The 26160-nt window shown below is 30.8% G+C and overlaps 1 protein-coding gene across 1 annotated transcript in view; it reads right to left on the reverse strand.

Moving 5' to 3' along the window:
* The window catches only part of LOC127701234 (coiled-coil domain-containing protein 149-like), a 312275-nt gene that overhangs the window by 81805 nt on the left and 204310 nt on the right, over positions 1–26160 (reverse strand). Inside the window, exons 7-8 of the mRNA XM_052205059.1 lie at positions 21717–21789; positions 5385–5472 (exon numbers count right to left, since the gene is read on the reverse strand). Coding sequence (XP_052061019.1) covers positions 5385–5472; positions 21717–21789 — 161 coding nt within the window. The remainder of the gene's footprint in view (positions 1–5384; positions 5473–21716; positions 21790–26160) is intronic.

The following is a 26160-nucleotide window of genomic DNA, read 5'->3' on the forward strand; positions in this document are numbered from 1 at the left end:
GGAGGTGAAAATGTGAATTTCTCATGTTCCAATGCTTTCAGTTTCCATTGAAAACCATATCATCCACTTAATTCTCCACGTATATTAACTATTTCCAATGTTTTTTTGCCAGAATCCGCCAATTCTTATTTTTCTGCTCGTAGAACGATAACTCGACCGTTTGAAACTAGAGGCTCTAAAGAGCTTGTGTCGCTCACCTGCATCTTCAACAATGGTCACTTTTTAGTAAAAATCATCATTAAAGGGGAATAACTCTATTAAGAGTTAACTGACAATTTCAGTCATGTTGGCATTTATTTGTAGATCTTATCCAGCTGATAATTTTTCACTTTTAAAGTTTCTATCTATCTATTATAGTTTTCAAGATAATATGCAAAAAAATGTTAAAAACTATCATTAAAGGGCAATAACTCCAATAATGAGTCGACTAAATATTTTGGCCATATTATGCCTTATTTGTGGATCTTGTCTTGCTGATCATTTTGCTCTTTAAAGTTTCTATCTATCTATTACAGTTTTCAAGATAATAGGCAAAACTGGAAATCGTCATTAAAGGGCAATAACTTCAATAAGGAGTCGACTAACAATTTCAGTCATGTTGACTTATTTGTAGATCTAGTCTTGCTGATCATTTTTGCTATTTATAGTTTCTATCTATCTTATATAGCTTTTAAGATATTAGGCAAAAACGCAAAAAAATTGTAAAATTGTCATCATAGGACTATCACTCTAATAAGGAGTGGACTAAAGATTTCGACCATGTTGACTTATTTGTAGATCTTGTCTTGCTGATCATTTTTGCTTTTCAAAGTTTCTGTCTATCTATTATAACTTTCGAGATAATAGGCAAAAATTAAAAAAAAATGGTAAAATTCATCATGTTAGGGCAATAACTCCTACAATATGTCATCTGACAGTTTTGATGTAAATGAACAATAGATAGAGCTCAACATTTGGAACCTTTTTGCCCTAGTCCGATTTTCTCTTTTCATAGCGGTTTTCAAAATAATAGCCAAAACTTGCATTTTACCCTTATGTTCTATTTTTAGCCATGTTGGCCATCTTGGTTGACCGGCGGGGTCATCAGACACATTTTTCAAACTAGATACCCCAATGATGATTGTGGCCAAGATTGGTTAAATTTGGCCCAGCAGTTTCAGAGGAGAAGATTTTTGTAAAAGTTAACAGATGATGAAGGACGACAAGTGATGAGAAAGGCTCACTTGGCCTTTCAGGCCAGGTAAGCTAAAAAACTGAAACAATTTCCCCCGATCCTGGCGAAGTGCAATGTCAGAATCCATTTTTTCCCCCCAGAACCTCATTTAAAAGGTCACCTCTCTTGAGCACTCACTTTTGATATTTCACATTGAGTGACTGCTTAATATAGGTTTGACTGGATTAAATCTAAAAATTTAGAAAAAGTATCATAGCAGAAGAAGAATCTACTTCTACCAGTTTGGCATGAATCTAGTGTAAAAATATGGCAGTCTCCCCATAGCATAAAGGCAAAAAACAATTGCCTTAAACATTCAAATTATGATTAAATACTAGTTCTGTGGATTCATTTATTTTCATGGGTACTAATTTTTGTGGATTGAAACAAAATGTTTTTTCTTGAATATTTGATATCCTGGTTTTGCCAAAATCTGCATACATGGGTACTTCTTCAATCATTAAAAATTGCTGTTCACCTATACCCACAAACAAAAATTGGTATCCCATGAATAACAATGAATCCACAGTAGACTTTATCACTGATTTTTAGACAACTGAAAATTTCTAGCAATTTTGGCAATGAAACTTAGAATTAAGTGTTTCTATTATTTCATTATAGGTCCTATAGGTCATACCAGAACTGGCCTTTTTTAGATCCAAAACAATTTCTGCTTTAGTAACATTTGTCAGATGGTTGAAATACCAAGTGTTTATTGTGATTCGTCTGGATTGGCAACTAATTTGGACTATTATGGTGTCTGATTCATCTGAATTTGCGACTAATCTCAACTGTTCAGAAGCCAACACTATATTTCTACAATATACATGTATAACTGCTATTTTTTTTAAAACTCTTTCATACAATTCTTAAATCCAAGAACATAGACTACAGCTTTCATATTTTTTGTCCACATCATTACTTGTTTTACTTTTTTTGCAAATAAGAATAATATAGAAGATTTTTGTCTAAAAGACGAAAATATTGGAAGTCCAAGAACTAGAGGCCCTTAAGAGCTTGTATGCTCACCTATGTCTATGTGCAGCTTCAACAATGGACACTCATTATAATTATATAATTCATTACAAAAATCTATTGCTGATCATTTTTTTGTTTACAGTTTCCTGAAACATCAAAAAGGGTAAACAAAAATCTTCTTTTAAGGGACATATATATCTACTGGTAATAAAAATTTCAAGATAATAGGCAACAAGGAATGAGCTGTCAAATTGACAGCAATCTGGGTTTTCTGTTTTTTGAAAGGCGCTTTCAGGCTTTTTTTACCTGCCACATTCTATGCCTATTTTCCAATCTCTCGAGGACCATAACTCTTGAATGGCGTTATGTCATCAGTAACAGCATATTAAAATTTTAAGGGCATTCAGGCTGAAAAGTTCATAAGTAATTGCAGGGAAACGAAATAAAGAGCAAATTTCCCTTCTATCAAGGACCGTAACTCCTTAAAGACAATATTAAACTTGACCACCATTTTGACATTATTAAGAGCATATTCAAATTTTAGTAGCATAGGTAAAGTGGTTCATAAGAAATTGCATGGAAATGACATAAACTGCCATTTTCCAATAGATTAGGGAGCATAACTCCTACACAGTAAAAGTGAAAATGGTCAATACCGAACATGACCTCCATTTTGTCATCAGTATCAAAAATTTTAAATTTGATAAAACATTGGTTGCACAGCAACTGTTTGCAGCGGCCTGTTGCCCGCTGTTCTTCAACAAATTTAATAAACAGATACCCCAATGATGATTGTAGCCAAGTTTGGCCTAGTAGTTTTAGAGGATTTTTGTAAAAGTTAACAGACGACGGACACAAAGTGATGAGAGAACTAATAAACTGTTGAAACATAGATATGTCTCACCTGTATGTAATTTAAGATGTGCCAATGCTTATACAACTACATACCAAATATCATAAGTTATCATAAATGGTTTTTCTTAAACTGACATAAACACAAACTTTAACATGTTAAGTATGCAAAAGTTATAAACTCAATAGACCATGACTGACGGGGACAGGCATAATAATCTCCATGGAAATGAGATGTGCCAATGCTAGTACAACTGCATACCAAATATTATAACTTATCATTAGTGGTTTTCCTTAAACTGACATAAACACAAACTTTAACATGTTAAATTATGCAAAACTTATAAATTCTATAGACCATGACTGAGGGGGCAAGGCCAAATAATCTCAAAGGAAATGAGATGTGCCAATGCTTGTACAACTGCATACCAAATATCATTGACTTATCAACAGTGGTTCCCTTGAACTGACCTAGTCACTAACTTTAACATTTATACTATGAAAATATTTCAAAGTCAATGGACCATGACTGAGTTGGTGGGGCCAAATAATCTCCAAAAGATGTGCCAATGCTTATACAACTGTGTACCAAATATCATTGATTTACCATTAGTTACAGGTTCTCCTTAAACTGACCTGATCACAAACTTTATCAAATACCTATGTCTCACTTTTTGACTTAATCAAAGCTAAACAAAATTAGGAAAAAAAAAGTGTTAAAAAATGATTATAGAACACCTTCGTGAGTGTTAAAGATAATGCAAAACCACAAAAAAATACAAACATAGCAAGTTTGTCACTAGCTGGATCTCAATGGATGAAAATTTAACCATGGAGGAACTTTCACTAGGACAAAACTCTGTGTTATGATCGAAATGATTTAATTCCTCCATTTCTTTGTAAGGAATAGTGAATAGACTGAAAATGGTGGCGGATAGCAAATTGAAAACAAATTTTGACTACACCTTTTTTTATAGCCATAACTTGGAAACGTAAAATCTAAAATTTATAAAAATCGAAATTGTTTACGTCAATAGATATAAACAATTCACCAAAGTTTCATGCAAATTGGTTAAAGCGTTTTTTGAGTTATTGTCCGACATGTTGACGACTGACGGACGGATAGGTGGACGGACAGACTGACGGAAGGACAATAGTATATCATAATACGTCCCGTAAACGGTGGTATAAAAATAACTGAATAATTAATACTATATAAATATATGTATATGCTCGGAAATGGGCCCTTTAATTGGATTTAATAAAGTATTCCTATTCATATACAATTGGAAAAATTAGGTAAACAGCTGGTTTTGATAGAAAATCGTGGTTAGAAAAGAAACTGCACTAATAAAAAACAAACAATTTCCTGGATCACTGTGTCCAAAATGAAAGTCTGTTATATATATATAACTGTTAATGGATCATTTTCTAAGTAAAAAGATTAAAACATTACAATACATTTAAAATTTTGCAAGGAATGTTCGATCAAATTAACTTAATTTTCAATATGAAATCAAGCAAAAACATAGTTTTACTCGATCTTGAAGGAACTATAGAATGAAAAACTTCTGCACTTTTTAGGTCAGTAAACAAAATGGCATGGACATCATGACAATAAAGACAAAGCCTTTAAAAACTAAGTTCATTTATCAGTAAAATACAGAAAAATGAAAATAAATATTTTAAAAATTTTGCTCTCGATACTTTCTTTTGGTGAAAAAAAGCCTTTGTCCAAATTTCCTAAAATTTCATAAAGGTTTGACAAAGTTATTGATGCCTAAAAAAAACCTTGAACCACAGACTGAACCTAAATGTTGACGGAATCTAGGATTGCTATGGCGACATAAATGTTGCAGGCTCGACAAAAATTTCATGGAACAGAAAAGGGTAAAACAGTAAACCCCTTCCAAATTGGGAGCAGGGTAATAAATAAAGAATATAAAATGGAAATGTAGAAATTTTTTGGCAAATATAGGAAATACAGCTATGTCCTAATAATGTAGGCATATAGGATCACTTGACACTGTATAATAAATATAAGTAGTCAGCACTTCTGTGTTGACATGAATTATCATTGATATGGTCACAATTATAAGTTAACTGTTTACAAAACTTTGAATTTTTCTAAATACTAAGGATTTTCTACCCCAGGAATAGATTACCTTAACTGTATTTGGCAAAACTTTTTGGAAACTTTGGCCCTCAATGCTCTTCAACTTCGTACCTTATTTGGCCTATTTTAGTTTTTTTTATTAGAGAATCATTGATGAGTTTGTAGATGAAATGCTCATCTGGCTGACAAAATTTAAAGCCTGGTATCTATGATGAGTTTATATACCTTGTTTCTGTGTAATAACTAACCCGCCACTTCTACTTTGTCCTAGTTTTAATGAAGAACTTTTAGTTTTTCTTCTCTCTAGTAAATTCTACAAGAAAAAAATTGTACCTCTATAAATAAAACTTACAATTCGAAACATTTCTACTTGTAAGTGTTTTGGCAAAAATTTTACAATAAAGAATAAGCACTGGCTATGATTACTTTGCAACGTAACAATTACAAAAAAGTTATTGTTATGTTGGCCCCTTATTGCCGGAATACTAGGTTGGGTTAGGAACTGATTAATTACGAACGCAACAATAATATTTGTATCTACGGTTACGTTGCATTATTGTTACGTTAGATTTATCAAACTTTTAATCGCTTTTAGTTTTGTTGCTGAATTTTCGGATAATAATGAATCAATAAATTGCTTCGCTGAGCGCAGCTGTATACGACCGCAGATGTCCAACCCTGAAAAGTTGGGGCCAAAATGGACACAATATTAATGCTTGATACAGGTCTGAAATGGATTGTAATTAAATTTTTGACACATAATATATTTCTGACACAGAATAACTGTAGTCAAAGAACTTAGAATCGGTTATATGATTTGAATCTATATTCAATTTTTTGCTTTGTAAAATACACTATGCAAATTGACCCCCCCCCCAAAAAAAAAAAAATTTTACCCCGTTTTTTTGCATTTGTGCAATACACTATGCTGTTGAATATTAACCCCCCAAAAAAAAATATTTGAAGAAATTTTCTTTTAATTTCTGAAATCTGAAATGAGAAAGATTGTCCCCTTCAATTTTTTTCACCTCCCCCCTTTTTTTGTTCCAAAAAATAATTCTTTCCCTCAATTTATGGTCAGTTTCTCAGACAATCATCATTTCTTAATACATAATTTACAAGCAGTGTAAGGGAGGTAATCAAACATTGTTATTTAAATTGACTTGGATTTTGATTTGGATTACCTCCTTTACACTGCTTTTAAATTGTCTCAATTGTCCTATAACCAGAAAATGCCTTGTTTTCCCCCTTTTTTTGCCCCTAATTCCTAAATGGTTTGAGCCATAACCCCCCAAAGTCAATCCTAACCATCCCTTTGTAGTATGGAAACTTGTGGTATAATTTCAGAGAGATTCATACACTTTAACACAAGTTATTGTCTGGAAACTACAAAAATGCTTATTTGGGCCCCTTTTTTGGCCCCTTATTCCTAAACAGTTGGGACCATAACCCCCAAAATCAATCCCAACCTTCCTTTAGTGGTTATAAACCTTGTATTAAAATTTTAATGATTTCTATTTACTTATACTAAAGTTATTATCCGGAAACCATCTGTCTTCGGACAACGCTGACGACGATGAAGACGACGATGACAACGTGGTACCAATATACAACCAAAAGATTTTTTAATTTTTGCGGTCGTATAAAAACAAGAGTGGAAAAAAATAATTATTTTGATGGCACTATTAATTAATGATTTAGGGTAGCCAACCTGAAATTAATAAGCTGTTGAAACAGTATTACAAGGTTCTTGATACTTGATGAACTGTTCAAAAGAGAATGTACGTACTATCGCCAAAAAGAATGAAATTACGATCACAAAACATCTGGATGATGAAAATGAAAATCAGTTCATCTTCAGCTACATACTGTTAAAACCTGTCGGTAAATGTCAGAATCAATTACCTTCTCAAATATATAGTTCCCGACTCGTACTTTTATGTTATATTTTTTTTCCACTTCAGCCATGCTAAGTTGGATATTAAATGCAGAGTTGAATATAACATCAGTAATGAGATAATTTTAAAAGACAACGTACAAAACAGCATCACTCGTTTGAGGTGGATGCCTTGAGCATGTTGTGTGGTTCCACCAAAAATGAGTCGGACTCGAGCATGCAACCAAAAGCATAATTTAGATTATCAAAAATATGTATATAAATATGATTTGATGAAAAATTTAAAAAGGTAGTAATAAAGGTTACAAGAAATGATTTTAACAGGATGCTGTTACGAAGTCTCCCAAACAAATTCCCCATAAGTTTAAACCAATAAGAACTCTCCTTACTATTCTTTCAATTCAATAGAATTTCCAATATTTTTTTAACTTTGTATAAATTGAAAAAAATCCGTTCAAGGTCAAAGGTCAAGGTCATAATTGACCTGTTGACCTGAAGTAGGCCATATGTTCCCATGTTCATAACTGAAGACCCCATGTGTCTATCACTAACTGTTCTCAAGTTATAATCTTTTGAAAATAAAAATTAACAAGAATGTGTCCATAGTACACGGATGCCCCACTCACACTATCATTTTCTATGTTCAGTGGACCGTGAAATTGGGGTCAAATCTATAATTTGGCATTAAAATTAGAAAGATCATATCATAGGGAACATGTGTACTAAGTTTCAAGTTGATTGGACTTCAACTTCATCATAAAACTACCTTGACCAAAAACTTTAACCTGAAGCGGGACAGACGACGGACGGATGGACGAACGGAAGGACAAACGAACAGACGCACAGACCAGAAAACATAATGGCCCTACTACTATCGTAGATGGGGCATAAAAATCCCATATGGTTCTATAGTAAAACCCCTCCTTTCTTTTTGCCACTCAAAGTACCCTCACAAACAATACCCTGATTGCACCACTAGACATGTTGGTCTAACATATTGTGGAACCCTAAGTTAATCTTGACGGGTGGGGACAAGTTCAAATTTAAAAGCAGCGGAAGAGAAGAAGAAGAAGAAGAACTGAACTAAACCAATTAGTCTCCAAATTTTGTTTGAGAGACTTAATAAGCGAAAAATCGTCAGAACCTCATTATTTGAACTGGTACATGTGTGCCCAGGTGTAAGATTTTATTATGCGTCCGAATTCTTAAAACATGCTAAGATGATCTTTGATAATTTTATCTAACGTTCATTTCGAGTGTTTTCTGGAAGAAATAACATGGAAAGAGATACTTAAACTCTATCGTGCTTTGTTAACGTACACAGATTTTACATAACAATCTCTGGTACGTGTTTTACCATTGTCCAGTCAATATCAGGTATTAGGAAAATGTACTTTTTAAAAAGTTAAGTTTCTGACAGGGTAACTTTGCACAAATAAAGAGTCTACTAGGCAGATATTAGTACACTGATGTTGCTAACTTCAAATGAAGCACTGTCAATTTAACAGTTTACGTCTGAAAATCGAATTATATCAAAAGTCAAGTTTAATATCTTTTTATGTCAATTATTGTTTATATGATGCTCAGCTGATTACAATGATTGCCTTTTGTTACAAAGTCTTAAGGGATTAAAATTGGGATAAGACAAAAAATGTCCGGCCATGCACTGATTCCAAAAATATATGGTTCCAAGTGCATGTACTTTTAAATGAAATCAGTGCAGCAAATGGCTACTTCCAGTTTACATATGGTCACTTTCGGCTGACCTTTTCTAGGTCATGTGTCTACTACCGGAATGCAATAGACCCCATGGCTTTATCATGTATAAATATGAATTTATTGTAAAGGTCACAATCTTGAACGACAAATTTAGTTTTACCTTGACCTAAATTTCAAGGTCGTAATGATTATATCACAATACAGCTAATTTTAAACATTAGAAAGGAGAAAACCTAACCATCAAATGTCAACGACCCCTTATAACCAACATAAATATGTGAAGACATGTCACAACTCTCAGTTTAGTAAAAATATTTTGTCGATATCTTGTACGGTTTCTGTGGAGAAGCAATACTAAGCCAAAATCAAAATTTAGAAAGTGACCTGACTTTTGATCTTGACCTCATTTTCTTTTTTGTGGACCAAGAACCTCAAATCAAAAGACCCTAGGTCTCTATCACTTATGGTTTGCCAGTTACAAATACATTTCACTTAAATCAAGAAAAGAAGGGGGAATAACTCTCATATGGGATCTCACAAAATATCCTGAGGATATCACCAGCAATATGGAAAAAAAATTTGTCTTTTTCTTTTATGGTTGTGAAAGAGTAATCATAACAAGAAAAACAGTGTTCTAGGAGATAACTATTACAAAGAAAAGTGTTTGGTTAAGCAGTGTCTGAGTTTCAAAAGTGCATTAACTGTTCCATATCATATACCAAACCTATAAGGGACATCTTGCGAAAGAAACAAACAGCGCTAGAAATAAATTTGGCGGAAGAAAATAGTAATAATCAGAACAAAATGAATAGTTCTTTCCTTGGAAAAGTGGAAAGACCTAATTTTTATGCAGGTCAAAACTTAAAATTGTTTGATTTAATTGAAAAAAAAGTGTAAAAAGGGTTTTGTTTATGGACCATTTAAGACCTTACCTTTTCAAACTTATAAAGTAAGCCCTTTGAGAGTAGCAAAAAGTACTTTAAGTACTCAGATAAAAAGCGCCCCATCATAGATGTGTCTTCTCCATATATATGATGAAGAAATTGTTGTAAACAAAGAGTGTAAAAACAATTTTTCACAAGGTCACAACTAAATATGGAATTGTTTCCTGATTTAATTGAAAAAAGAATGTTAAAAGGTTTTGTTCATGGACCATTGAAGACCTTACCTTTTCAAACTTATAGAGTAAGCCCTTTGAGATAACAACTAGTAAGTATTCAGATAAAAAGCGCCCCATCTTAGATTTGTCTTCCCCATATGATGAAGAAATTGTTGTAAACATAGAATGTAAAGAAAATTTTTCTGCAAGGTCACAACTTCTTTTTTTTTTTTTACTTTTTTTCAGTGGTCAGGCTTTTACAATCCCTGTACATCATCACCTGACTATGGTGTTAAGGGGTAAGATGAATAAAAAAAAAATTAAATAATTGCTACATTTTTTCTACTACTGTGAATATATATTATATGAATATCAGCATTATAATAAAAAGGGGAAAAGAACAATCACACACACATACACACACTCTTACAGTTGCATTTACATAACATACATCAACTTGTGTATTGCAAAGAAAAATGTTTTCTTTGTAAAGATCTACTGTTTATTACAGTACTTGCAACCTTAGGCGTTACTGTTTGACGTGAACTTGACTGATCGGTGAATGATCGGTGACGGATGTTTGACTGATCGATGACTGATCGGTGATCGATGACCCATAGAATCCGTCAGATACGTCAAATCAGCTATGTGAGAGTTACCGTGACAACGGTCAGCGATCGACCAGTAAAGTAAGTATATGCACGGATCGGACGGATACGTATATAATTAAAATTCTTATGTAAAACGAACTCCACAGTATTTACATTCAATAAAACGCGGACCTCTACGAGGACACCTTTACTCGTTAATTTGTAATCAACTTGGTCGCAATAACACATAAAAAAATATATTATGTTATTGCAACCAAGTTGATTATAAATTAATGTTCACGCATTATATCTGGGAACAGTATGTCAAAATATATGTTCCTGATTATATGTATTACTTCATATTCTCTTATTTTGATAGAGAATGCAATCATTTCTTTATTGTTATGGAAGTTATTGACCGCCATTGGATTTTTGTACTTTTTGTAGTTCAGGATTGGTTGTTTTTCATAAAATTGAAAGAATATCAGAGAAAATATACTAAAATGTTGTTCGCAATGTATACAATTACTAATTTTTCTTCTTTTGATACATATACAATAATTTCTTTATTTTGATAAAGATTATGAACCGTTATTTGATTTCAGTACTTTTTGTACTTCAGGATTGGTTCTTTTTCAAAAATTATGCTGAATTTCAGGGAAAAGATACTAAATTTTTGTTTGTGTTGCTTAAAAATGCAAATATTTCTTCCTTTATTTCAGAAATAATGAAACGTCAATTGCAATCAGTCATTATCAATGCCTTTAGATAAGTAATTTTGTATAAAATGTGAATAATTGAAGGATAGATATGCATAAACTTTTGTTTTTGTTGAACAAGAATGCTATCATTTCTTTATTTGAATGGAACTTTTTGACTGCATTGGATTTTGTACTTTTTGTAGTTCAGGATTGGTTGTTTTTCATAAAATTAAAAAAATATCAGAGAAAATATACTAAAATGTTGTTCGCATTGTTTAAAATTACCAATTGTTCTTTTTATGATAACAAAAAATTCAATGTTATTTGTAACTAGTTATTTCAGAGGCATCGACATAAGTTTTTTTATAAGAATTTTAATAATGTAAGGAGAATATTACTTAAACTTTTGTTTTTGTTGAAAACATATACAATAATTTCTTTATTTTGATAGAGATTATGAACCGCCATTTGATTTCAGTACTTTTTGTACATCAGGATTGGTTGTTTTTCAAAAATTATGCTGAATTTCAGGGAAAAGATACTCAATTTTTGTTCATGTTGCTTAAAAATGCAAATATTTCTTCTTTTTAATCAGAAATAATGGAATGTCAATTGCAATCAGTCATTATAAATGCCTTTAGATAAGTAATTTTGTATAAAATGTGAATAATTGAAGGATAAATATGCATAAACTTTTGTTTTTGTTGAATAAGAATGCTATCATTTCTTTATTCTAATGGAAATTATTGACCGCCATTGGATTTTGTACTTTTTGTAGTTCAGGATTGCTTGTGTTTCATAAAATTAAAAGAATATCAGAGAATATATACTAAAATGTTGTTCGCATTGTTTAAAATTATCAATTTTTCTTTTTATGATAACAAAAAATGCAATGTTATTTGTAATTAGTTATTTCAAACCTCGAGATATGTTTTTTTATAAGAATTTTAATAATGTAAGTAGAATAATACTTAAACTTTTGTTTGTGTTAAATACATATACAATAGTTTCTTTATTTTGATAGAGATTATGATTTCAGTACTTTTTTGACATCAGATTGGTTTGTTTTCCATAAATTATGCTGAATTTCAGGGAAAAAGATACTAAATTTGTGTTCGCGTTGCTTAAAAATGCAAATATTTCTTCCTTTATGTCAGAAATAATGCAACGTCAATTGCAATCAGTCATTATCAATGCCTTTAGATAAGTAATTTTGTATAAAATGTGAATAATTGAAGGAAAGATATGCATAAACTTTTGTTTTTGTTGAATAAGAATGCAATCATTTCTTTATTTGAATGGAAATTATTGACAGCCATTGGATTTTGTACTTTTTGTAGTTCAGGATTGGTTGTTTTTCATAAAATTAAAAAAATATCAGAGAAAATATACTAAAATTTTGTTTGCATTGTTCAAAATTACCAATTGTTCTTTTTATGATAACAAAAAATTCAATGTTATTTGTAACTAGTTATTTCAGAGGCCTCGAGATAAGTTTTTTATAAGAATTTTGATAATGTAAGGAAAATATTACTTAAACTTTTATTTGTGTTGAATACATATACAATAATTTATTTATTATGATAGAAATCATGAACCACCATTTGATTTCAGTACTTTTTGTACATCAGGATTGGTTGTTTTTCAAAAATTATGCTGAATTTCAGGGAAAAGATACTAAATTTTTGTTCGCATTGCTTAAAAATGCAAATATTTCTTCCTTTATATCAGAAATAATGCAACATCAATTGCAATCAGTCATTATCAATGCCTTTAGATAAGTAATTTTGTATAAAATGTGAATAATTGAAGGAAAGATATGCATAAACTTTTGTTTTTGTTGAATAAGAATGCAATCATTTCTTTATTTGAATGGAAATTATTGACAGCCATTGGATTTTGTACTTTTTGTAGTTCAGGATTGGTTGTTTTTCATAAAATTAAAAAAATATCAGAGAAAATATACTAAAATTTTGTTTGCATTGTTCAAAATTACCAATTGTTCTTTTTATGATAACAAAAAATTCAATGTTATTTGTAACTAGTTATTTCAGAGGCCTCGAGATAAGTTTTTTATAAGAATTTTGATAATGTAAGGAAAATATTACTTAAACTTTTATTTGTGTTGAATACATATACAATAATTTATTTATTATGATAGAAATCATGAACCACCATTTGATTTCAGTACTTTTTGTACATCAGGATTGGTTGTTTTTCAAAAATTATGCTGAATTTCAGGGAAAAGATACTAAATTTTTGTTCGCATTGCTTAAAAATGCAAATATTTCTTCCTTTATATCAGAAATAATGCAACATCAATTGCAATCAGTCATTATCAATGCCTTTAGATAAGTAATTTTGTATAAAATGTGAAAAATTGAAGGATAAATATGCATAAACTTTTGTTTTTGTTGAATAAGAATGCTATCATTTCTTTATTTTAATGGAAATTATTGACCGCCATTGGATTTTGTACTTTTTGTAGTTCTGGATTGGGTGTTTTTCATAAAATTAAAAAAAAATCAGAAAAAATATACTAAAATGTTGTTCACATTGTTTAAAATTACCAATTTTTCTTTTTATGTTAACAAAAAATGATATGTTATTTGTAAATAGTTATTTCAAAGGCCTCGAGATAAGGTTTTTTATAAGAATTTTAATAATGTAAGTAGAATAATACTTAAACTTTTGTTTGTGTTGAATACATATACAATAGTTTCTTTATTTTGATAGAGATTATGATTTCAGTACTTTTTTTACATCAGGATTGGTTTGTTTTTCATAAATTATGCTGAATTTCAGGGAAAAGATACTAAATTTTTGTTCGTGTTGCTTAAAAATGCAAATATTTTTTCCTTTATATCAGAAATAATGCAAGGTCAATTGCAATCAGCTGCAGTCATTATCAATGCCTTTAGATAAGTAATTTTGTATAAAATGTGAATAATTGAAGGATAGACATGCATAAACTTTTGTTTTTGTTGAATAAGAATGCAATCATTTCTTTATTTGAATGGAAATTATTGACCGCCATTGGATTTTGTACTTTTTGTAGTTCAGGATTGGTTGTTTTTCATAAAATTAAAAAAATATCAGAGAAAATATACTAAAATGTTGTTCGCATTGTTTAAAATTACCAATTGTTCTTTTTATGATAACAAAAAATTCAATGTTATTTGTAACTAGTTATTTCAGAGGCATCGACATAAGTTTTTTTATAAGAATTTTAATAATGTAAGGAGAATATTACTTTAACGTTTATTTGTGTTGAATACATATACAATAATTTCTTTATTATGACAGAAATCATGAACCGCCATTTGATTTCAGTACTTTTTGTACATCAGGATTGGTTGTTTTTCAAAAATTATGCTGAATTTCAGGGAAAAGTACTCAATTTTTGTTCGTGTTGCTTAAAAATGAAAATATTTCTTCTTTCTTATTAGAAATAATGGAACGTCAATTGCAATCAGTCATTATAAATGCCTTTAGATAAGTAATTTTGTATAAAATGTGAACAATTGAAGGATAAATATGCATAAACTTTTGTTTTTGTTAAATAAGAATGCTATCATTTCTTTATTTTAATGGAAATTATTGACCGCCATTGGATTTTGTACTTTTTGTAGTTCAGGATTGGTTGTTTTTCATAAAATTAAAAGAATATCAGAAAAAATATACTAAAATGTTGTTCGCATTGTTTAAAATTATCAATTTTTCTTTTTATGATAACAAAAAATGCAATGTTATTTGTAAATAGTTATTTCAAAGGCCTCAAGATAAGTTTTTTATAAGAATTTTAATAATGTAAGTAGAATAATACTTAAAACTTTTGTTTGTGTTGAATACATATACAATAGTTTCTTTATTTTGATAGAGATTATGATCTCAGTACTTTTTTGACATCAGGATTGGTTTGTTTTCCATAAATTATGCTGAATTTCATGGAAAAGATACTAAATTTTTGTTCGCATTGCTTAAAAATGCAAATATTTTTTCCTTTATATCAGAAATAATGCAAGGTCAATTGCAATCAGTCATTATCAATGCCTCTAGATAAGTAATTTTGTATAAAATGTGAATAATTGAAGGATAGACATGCATAAACTTTTGTTTTTGTTGAATAAGAATGCAATCATTTCTTTATTTGAATGGAAATTATTGACCGCCATTGGATTTTGTACTTTTTGTAGTTCAGGATTGGTTGTTTTTCATAAAATTAAAAGAATATCAGAAAAAATATACTAAAATGTTGTTCGCATTGTTTAAAATTATCAATTTTTCTTTTTATGATAACAAAAAATGCAATGTTATTTGTAAATAGTTATTTCAAAGGCCTCGAGATAAGTTTTTTATAAGAATTTTAATAATGTAAGGAGAATATTACTTAAACTTTTATTTGTGTTAAATACATATACAATAATTTCTTTATTATGATAGAAATCATGAACCACCATTTGATTTCAGTACTTTTTGTACATCAGGATTGGTTGTTTTTCAAAAATTATGCTGAATTTCATGGAAAAGATACTAAATTTTTGTTTGCATTGCTTAAAAATGCAAATATTTCTTCCTTTATATCAGAAATAATGCAATGTCAATTGCAATCAGTCATTATAAATGCCTTTAGATAGGTAATTTTGTATAAAATGTGAATAATTGAAGGATAGACATGCATAAACTTTTGTTTTTGTTGAATAAGAATGCAATCATTTCTTTATTTGAATGGAAATTATTGACCGCCATTGGATTTTGTACTTTTTGTAGTTCAGGATTGGTTGTTTTTCATAAAATTAAAAAAAATATCAGAGAAAATATACTAAAATGTTGTTCGCATTGTTTAAAATTACCAATTTTTCTTTTTATGATAACAAAAAATTCAATGTTATTTGTAACTAGTTATTTCAGAGGCATTGAGATAAGTTTTTTTATAAGAATTTTAATAATGTAAGGAGAATATTACTTAAACTTTTATTTGTGTTAAATACATATACAATAATTTCTTTATTATGATAGAAATCATGAACCACCATTTGATTTCAGTACTTTTTGTACATCAGGATTGGTTGTTTTTCAAAAATTATGCTGAATTTCAGGGAAAAGATACTAAATTTTTGTTTGCATTGCTTAAAAATGCAAATATTTCTTCCTTTATATCAGAAATAATGCAACGTCAATTGCAATCAGTCATTATAAATGCCTTTAGATAAGTAATTTTGTATAAAATGTGAATAATTGAAGGATAAATATCCATAAACTTTTTGTTTTTGTTGAATAAGAATGCTATTATTTCTTTATTCTAATGGAAATTATTGACAGCCATTGGATTTTGTACTTTTTGTAGTTCAGGATTGGGTGTTTTTCATAAAATTAAAAAAATATCAGAGAAAATATACTAAAATGTTGTTCGCATTGTTTAAAATTACCAATTGTTCTTTTTATGATAACAAAATGCAATGTTATTTGTAACTAGTTATTTCAGAGGCATTGAGATAAGTTTTTTTATAAGAATTTTAATAATGTAAGGAGAATATTACTTAAACTTTTATTTGTGTTGAAAACATATACAATAATTTCTTTATTTTGATAGAGATATGAACCGCCATTTGATTTCAGTACTTTTTGTACATCAGGATTGGTTGTTTTTCAAAATTATGCTGAATTTCAGGGAAAAGATACTAAATTTTTGTTCGTGTTGCTTAAAAATGAAAATATTTCTTCTTTTTTATCAGAAATAATGGAACGTCAATTGCAATCAGTCATTATAAATGCCTTTAGATAAGTAATTTTGTATAAAATGTGAATAATTGAAGGATAAATATGCATAAACTTTTGTTTTTGTTGAATAAGAATGCTATCATTTCTTTATTTTAATGGAGCATTTCTGGGGGAAAAACCCCAATCGCGATAAAAATCGTTTAAGCACTCTTCGGGTATGAAAATATATAACCTAAATAAAAACGAAAATCACCATTCTTTTATAATAATATTTAAAATTAGTTTTATATTTCTTTTCTTTTTAAATTCTTAAAACTTTGCTGAATAATTACTAAAAAAAATGTTGATCTTTTGTACTTGAATGTTTCGTATTTTCCGTGGCGCCATTTTAATTAAATGAAACGAATCTAAGATTCCGTAGCTTGTATTAGTTCATCATGTGACGTAGTAGAGTTCAATCCATCAGAAAGGTCTATCGGTCCGATCCGTCAGATCCGTCCGATCAGTCAAATATTTTACTATAAGTCTGACGGATTGGTGACATGAGTTTGACGCGAACTTGACTGATCGGTGACTGATCGATGACTGCTGACTGATCGCTAAAACAGTAACGCCTAAGGTTGCAAGTACTGTAACTGTAAGTTCCATTTTTTATATGATTTGAATCAAAAGGAATTGTTATCAATCAGTAAAAATGTAATCTACTGGGGCTCAGAATTTTTGAAAAAATTCGTAAGGGGTTCCGTGGAACCCTGTGTCTTGCCTACGATTGTTGCTTTCAGTGTAAAAGTGTAATGATGACTTAATAAAATGCTCCGCTGGGTGCAGCTTGATACGACCGCAGAGGTCGAACCCTGAACAGTTGGGGCAAGTATGGACACAACATTCAAGCTTGATACAGCTCTGAATTTGGATTGTAATTAAATATTTGACACAGCATATGGTCAAAGAACTTAAAAAATTTTAATTTACCTATTATGGTCCAATATCCAAAATCTAAATACATACAGGGTTAGATTCAGCATATCAAAGAACCCAAAGAATTCATGTTTTGTTAAAATCAAACTAAGTTTAATTTTGGACCCTTTGGACCTAAATGTAGACCAATTTGAAAAACCGGACCAAAAATTAAGAATCTAAATACATGGTTAGATTCAGCATATCAAAGAACCCCAATATTTCAATTTTTGATGAAATCAAACCATATCATTATTATTTGCTTTTATATATAAATCAAAAATAACCAACTTAACATGGAAAATTTTAAAGAAAAAAAAAAGGAAAAAAAAGAAAAAGAAATCCCCCCCAATTTTTTGAACCCCCTTATGATTCATCACCCCCAAACTCAATCCCAGCCTTCCCTTTGTGGTATGGTACCTTGCAGTACAATTTCAGAGAGATCCATACACTTGAACACAAGTTATTGTCTGGAAACTGTAAAAATGCTTGTTTTTTGGCCCCAAATTCCTAAACGTTTAAGGCAATTACCCCCAAACTCAAACCCAGCTTTCCCTTTGTGATATGGAACCTTGTAGTACAATTTCATAAAGATCCATACACTTACACACAAGTTATTGTCCTGAAACTAGAATAAACAGCTGCGCCATGAGCGCATGATACGCCCGTCGTCTTGTGTGTAAACTTTTATGCAATAAGCATAAATAGTTTCTGACATACGGCGTGACATGCTAAAACCCCCTTTTTTTTTACAAAAAAATCAATATTCTAAAATGAAATTTTGAATCAAAACCAAAAAGTATACAGAGCTTTAGATTAATATAACTAAGAAGTGTGTAAAATTTTAAGCAATAATCATAAATCGTTTTTGAGATACGGCTCGACATGTGAAAAACCCCTCCCTCTTTTTTTACAAAATACTCAATAACTCAAAAATAAAATTTTGAATCATCACCAAAAAGTATACAGATCTTAAGGTTAACATATCTAAGAAGTGTGTAAATTTTTAAGCAATAATCATAAACTGTTTTTGAGATACAGCGCGACATGTGAAAAACCCCTCCCCTTTTATAACAAAATACTCAATATCTCTAAAATAAAATTTTGAATCATCACCAAAAAGTATACAGATCTTAAGATTAATATAACTAAGAAGTGTGTAAAGTTTTAAGCAATAATCATAAATTGTTTTTGAGATACGGTGTGACATGTGAAAAAAAACACACACCTGTTTTAGTTACTAAGTCCCGTAACTCAAAAAGTTTTAATCTTATTTTCACCAAAAAGTATACAGATCGTTTGACCATCCTAAGAAACAACTATGTTAAGTTTCATGAAATTTGGATAAGTCATACTCAAGTTACGGTGCGACATGTTTACGCCGGACAGACAGACGGACAGACGGACAGACAAACAGACAGACAGACAGATGGACGGACGGACGGACAGACAGACGGACAGACAGACAGATGGACGGACGCCGGACATTTGTATACCATAATACGTATAAAATAATAATAATATAATATGCGTATAAAAATGCTTGTTTTTTGCACCTTTTTGGTCCATGATTCCTAAAATTTTGAGGCAATTACCCCAAAAATCAATTCCAGCCTTCCTTTTGTGGTATGGTTACCTTGCAGTTCAATTTCAGAGAGATCCATACACTTGAACACAAGTTATTGTCTGGAAACTAGAAAAATGTTTATTTTTGGCCCCTTATTCCTTAATGTTTTGGGCAATTACCCCCAAACTCAATCAAGCTTTCCCTTTGTGATATGGAACCTTGTAGTACAATTTCAGAAAGATCCATACACTTACACACAAGTTATTGTCATGAAACTAGAAAAATGCTTGTTTTTTGCCCCTTTTTTTGCCCCTAATTCCTAAAATTTTGAGGCAATTACCCCCAAAATCAATCCCAGCATTACTTTTGTGATATGGAACCTTGTAATACAATGCCAGAGAGATCCATACACTAACACACAAGTTATTGTCTGGAAGTTACAAAAATGCTTATTTTTGGCCCCTAATTCCTTAACTCATAACTGTTGGTACCATAACCCCCAAAATCAATCCCAACCTTCCTTATGTGGTATTGAACCTTATGGTAAAATCTCATAGAGATCCATTCACTTAAACTAAAGTTATTGTGCGAAAACCAATGTGTCTTCGGACGACGACGGAGACGCCAACGTCATACCAATATACGACCGCAAAAATATTTTGCTGTCGTATTAAAAGTGAGTCCATTTATCAGTAAAATACAGCATTTAAAAAAAAATCAAACTTTTTCTATAGATGCTATTTCTCTGTCTTGAAGATTAGCTTCTGTCTAAGTTTCATAACAATCCACGAAGGTTTACAAATTTATCAAGTCAAAAAAAATTAATCGGGGGATTTAATCCCAGACTGTCTGTAAATGTTAACTGTAAAAAACTAAGTCCATCTATCAGAAAAATACTGAAAATGAAATTATATTTTCAAAAGTTTGTTTCAGACATTATCTCTTCATCATAAAAAAGCTTATGCCAAAGTTTCATAAAATTCTATGAAGATTTGATAAAGTAATTGATGTGTAACAAATTTTAACCCCAGACTGTATCTACTTGTTAACTGTAAAAAAACAAAAATGTGTCCATAGTCTACACTGATGCCCCACTCGCACTATCATTTTCTATGTTCAGTGGACCTTGAAATTGGGGTCAAAACTCTAATTTGGCATTAAAATTAGAAAATCATATCATAGGGAACATGTGTACTAAATTTCAAGTTGATTGGACTTCAACTTCATCAAAAACTACCTTGACCAAAATCTTTAACCTGAAGTGGGACAGACGGACAAACGGACCGAAGGACGGACGGACGAACGAACAGATGAACAAACGGACGAATGGACGCACAGACCGAAAAACATAATGCCCCTCTACTATCTTAGGTGGGGCATAAAAATAAGTCCATTTATCAGTAAAATACGGAAAAATGAAAATAAATATTTTCAAAATTTTGCTCTGGATACTGTAGTTTGGTTATAAACAAGCTTCTGTCCAAATTTATAAAATTCCATGAAGGTTTGACAACGTTATTGATGACTGAAAAACTTTCTCAGACTGAATCTGAAATGTTAACTGTAAAAAAAACTAAGTCCATTTATCAGTAAAATACGGAAAAATGAAAATGAATATTTTCAAAATTTTGCTCTGGATACTGTATTTTAGTCATAAACAAACTTCTGTTCAAATTTCCTAAAATTCAATGAAGGTTTGACAAAGTTATTGATGCCTAAAAAAACTTGAACCACAGACTGAACCTAAATGTTGACGCTGACAACGGAATCTAGGATTGCTATGTCTAGCTTTCATGACATAAATGTCGCAGGCTCGACAAAAATATTCATATTTGTATTCCAATCATCATGTAGTTAATAAAAGCTTTTGGAAATAGACATTATAGTTGTCAATATTTACAAACCCATTGATAAGTAGTAATACATCATGTGTGGTTGAAGCTGGGGTTAATTAACGACCAATTAAAGAAACCAAATCAAGCTAAAATTATGTTCAAAAATATTTGGTAATATTTTTCTTCCCTCAGTTTGTCAAAAGAGAAACCTATAACTTTTCAGGTATTCTTCTGATATGGTCTGTTTTATAAAAATACAAGCAATAATATGCATTAGATTTGAAATCTGCAAGGATTAGTAAGACTGCTTTAATTATCATTTTATAAAGTCAGCACTGATTGACAATTTTACTGTATGTCTTATTTTTTCATAGTCAGGTGTTTGTTGTCTCGGAATTCTGTTGAACAGACTTAAAATTTTGGTAACGCTTTCTCTTTCTTTTCTAATTAATATATTATTTATTACAAAACCTTATATTTAGAAACTGTTGCCATAGCCATTGATTTTTCCTCTGCCATCTGCTTTAAGCTCTCTTGTAAATACCTACAAATATAATTAGGTAAACATAAAAAGATGTGGTATGATTGCCAATAAGACAACTATCAACAAGAGACCAAATGCCTAGATGAAAGCAACTAGAGGTCACTGTGAGACCTTCAACAATGAGTAAACCATACGGTATAGTAAGCTATAAAAGGCCCTGACATGACAAATTGTAAAACAATTCAAAAAATGTGCTCCGCCTGGAGCAGTTGGATACGACCGCAGAGGTCAAACTCTGAACAGTTGGGGCAAGTATGGACACAATATTCAAGCTTGATACAGCTCTGAATTTGGATAGTGATTAAATATTTAACACATTATAGATTTCTGACACAGGATAAATGTGGTCAGATAACTTAACTAGAGGCTCTCAAGAGCCTGTGTCGCTCACCTGTATCTACTGTGGTTTTGGAAATCATGTAAAATAAGGTTAAAATCATATAGACACCCTAATAATGATTGAGGCCAAGTTTGGTTTAATTTGGTCCAGTAGTTATACTAAAAGCAGAAGATTTTTGAAAAGATTTACAAAAATTACCAATAAATTGCAGAAAATAACTTTAAAGGACAATTAATAATATACTCCAATAAGATGTCAATTGCCAATTGGTCATGTTAACTTATTTGTAGATCTTTCTTTGCTTGATATTTTGCTGTTTACAGTATATCTCAATCTATAATGATATTCAAGATAATTAACAAACAAAAACAAAAATAAATTTTCCTCCGCTCCAAAGTTTATTTCACCCAGGGCCTGTATAATGCTGAAAATGCCTTTAAATGTTTTTATGGAACACCCTTCAAAAAAAATTTGGGTAGGGGTTCCCCTGACCCACAAATATCCCGCCAGGTCTAGGGGGCATTCACCCAATATAAGTATGCTGAAAAAAAGATATAATAATATGGTTTATAGAAAAAGTAACACTGAATAATTCTAAAAATGTCAAGGAGAAATTATTAGCACCCTCCCCTGAAAAAATTGCACCCCCTGGAAAAAAATCAAGTCATCCCATTGTAGTCTTACAATAGTTACTGAAGACCCCTTATCATTATTTAAATAAGTTTTCAAGTTGTGACCATTTGAAATTTTTTTTTAAAATTTTTCCCATAGACTTCTATAGTAAACCTCTATGTTCTATTTTTACCAATGGGGACCATGTTGGTTGTAGGGCAGGGTCATCGGATACATTTTTCATTCAAGATACTCTAAAAATAATTGAGGCCAAGTTTAATTCCATTTGGCCAAGTAGATTAAGAGGAGAAGATTTTTGTAAAAGATTAAATTTACGAAAAATAGTGAAAAAAATTTACTTTAAAGGGCAATAACTCCTTAAGGGGTCAATTGACAATTTTGGTCATGTTGACCTGATGAACACTTTAGTTTCAGAGATATAAGCCAAAAACTGCATTTTACCCTCATGTTCTATTTTTAGCCATGGCAGCCATCTTGGTTGGTGGGCAGGGTCATCGGTTACATTTTTTAAACTAGATACCCTAAGAATGATTTAGGCCAAGTTTGGTTTAACTTGGCCCAGTAATTTCAGAGGAGAAGATTTTTGTAAAAGATTACAAAAATTTACAAAAAATTGTGAAAATTTGACTTTAAAGGGCAATAACTCCTTAAGGGGTCAATTGACAATTTTGGTCATGGTGACTTATTTGTAGATCTTACTTTGCTGAACATTTTTGAGGTTTACGTTTATCTCTATCTATAATAGTATTCAAGATAATATCCAATAAAATGCTTCGCTGAGCGCAGCCAGATACGACCGCAGAGGTCTAACCCTGAACAGTTGGGGCTAGTTTGGTCACAATATTCAAGCTTGATATTGTCTGATTTTGGATTGTGATCAAATTTTTGACATAATATAGGTTTCTGACACAAAATAAATGTGGTCAAAGATCGTAAAAATTTGATTTGAAATGGGACATTTAATTACCTAGATTGGACTGATATCCAAAATCTAACAACATGGTTAGATTCAGCATAAAAAAAACACCAAAAATTTAATTTTAGTTGAAATCAAACAAAGTTTAATTTTAGACCCTTAAAACCTTAATATTGACTAATTTTAAAAAAGGGCCCAAAATAAAAAATCTAAATGCACAAAAAGATTCAGCATATCATACAGCCGCAATAATTCAGTTTTTGATGAAATCAAACAAATTTTAATTTTGGACCCTTTTGACCTCAATGTAGACCAATTTAAAAATGGGGCCCAATATTCAAAAAAGTAATACAAGGTTAGAACTCCCAAAAATTAAAGACTTTAAATTAATCCCATTGAAATTGGTTAAAAGATTTGTATTTATTTTCAATTGAAGATTTCTTGCTATTGCGCAATACCAGTGCAATTTAAGATTTCTTGCTATTGTGCAATACTGTGCAATTGAAAATTTCTTGCTATTGCGCAATACTGTGCAATTGAAGATTTCTTGCTATTGCGCAATACTGTGCAATTGAATATTTCTTGCTATTGCCCAATACTGTGCTATTGGGCAATACTGTGCAATTGAAGATTTCTTGCTATGGTGCAGGGATAAAACTTAACGGTTGCCCAGTTGCCCATGGCGAGCAAAATTTCACATGGGCGACTTCACATCACTTTCCAGATCGCCCAGGTGGCGATTGCAATATATTTATTTGATAACTCCAACTGACAAGTTTGTTCTATCGCTAGAAGTACTCGACGGTTATTTAATCATTCAAAACACATTATCGAAAAGCTTTCCGTAGAAAAAAAAACATCGCTAGTTTTGTTTTAAATGGAATTCACATGTTTTCAAACGGGGAACCAGTTAACGAATGAATAGATGAAATCGGTACGTCCTAGTCAATCCGGTTGAATTTCATTACATACACGCTTTTTTTTTCATTTCTGAAAAATACTGAAGCGAATTTGATATATAGTTCAAACATTTCTACTCAAACAGCCAGTAACAAATCAATTTATTTATTCCTAAATATTAATATAACGGTAAGTACATATCGTTGTCATGCCCATGTCTGTCAAAATTTAAAATTAGAAACAATTTGTAAACTTCCTGTTTCAAAATGTGGAAATATATAAGCGGTGAGGGTCTCATTAATTAGCGACAAGAAGTGTCAAGAAGCGACAAGAACCATCTAGAAGCGACAAGAAGCGACAAAAAGACTATTTAGCGACAAGAAAACTAAAAAAAAATATTATTAGAATAAATATATTGAAAAAAAATATGCATTGACAGCAATAAAGAGATTTTCATTTTTTTTTTATTATATTGATAGATGAAGAAATAAATGAGTCAAGATAACATTTGGAGGTTTGCCTGTGATCTGAACAATTTCTTTCAAAGAATTAATATTGATGACAGCTTGCATATATCATCAGCAATATTTTGTTTGTTTAATAGGATAGGTACCTATGTATTCTGCTATTGCTTTATTCATGGTTTCAAGAGAATGGCCAGGCATTTTTTTCGAACCAGCTGATTATTTTCTTGTAAGAATTACTTCTTTTCATAGAAGCATAATGACGCTTAATGATGAACAAATTAGAATCATGGTTGGAGTAAAGGACGTGTGTCCCTTATTGTATTACTACAATAACATTCAATTAACACCTATAATTTTGTACACGCATCAGACTATACAACTACACCCGCCAGAATATACAATAATTGTAAATAGTGAGCAACTGTTGAACACTCAACATTGTCTTTAATTACCTTCAATCTTCAATCAACTTTAAACTATGCATAAACATCATACATATCGTTTGATAAGTCAATACCCAAATAAAATATTCACGTTTTAGTAACATTATCTTTTCTGGACAGATTCACGGATAATGCATTTTGCATGCAGGTCAGTTTATTATATTTTAGACAAAGAGAGTGTTAAAAAATTTATAAAATAAATATATTATTGTTCTAAATCACAAGAACATGTAAAAATTAATATCATACTATGACAGGGAAATGCCTATATTTATCAATACATATCAATATATTTAAAAAAAATTATGAAAATCACTTTACTTTCCGTATATTAAAATAAAAATGTCAATGCATATTTTTTTAATAAAATATTTTTATTAAGTTTTCTTGTCGCTAAATTTATTCTTCTTGTCGCTCCTTGACGCTTCTTGTCGCTAAAATTCTTCTTGTCACTAATTAGTGAGACCGAGCGGCGCTAAGCCTCCACAGAAAAGAAAAAAATGAGGGATAAGGTTACATACTTTCTCGAATATGAGAAAACAAAAAGGGTGAGGAATTAGTCAACTGATTGGGAAAAAGACAGGTCCTGGTTAAAAGACAGTGAGGAGGGAATGATTTGCCTAACATGTCAACATTTGACAAACATTTTCAGCTCTTGATAAATATATTAAA

Source organism: Mytilus californianus, unplaced genomic scaffold (genome assembly GCF_021869535.1).
Source record: "Mytilus californianus isolate M0D057914Y unplaced genomic scaffold, xbMytCali1.0.p SCAF_5, whole genome shotgun sequence".
Classification (NCBI taxonomy): domain Eukaryota; kingdom Metazoa; phylum Mollusca; class Bivalvia; order Mytilida; family Mytilidae; genus Mytilus; species Mytilus californianus.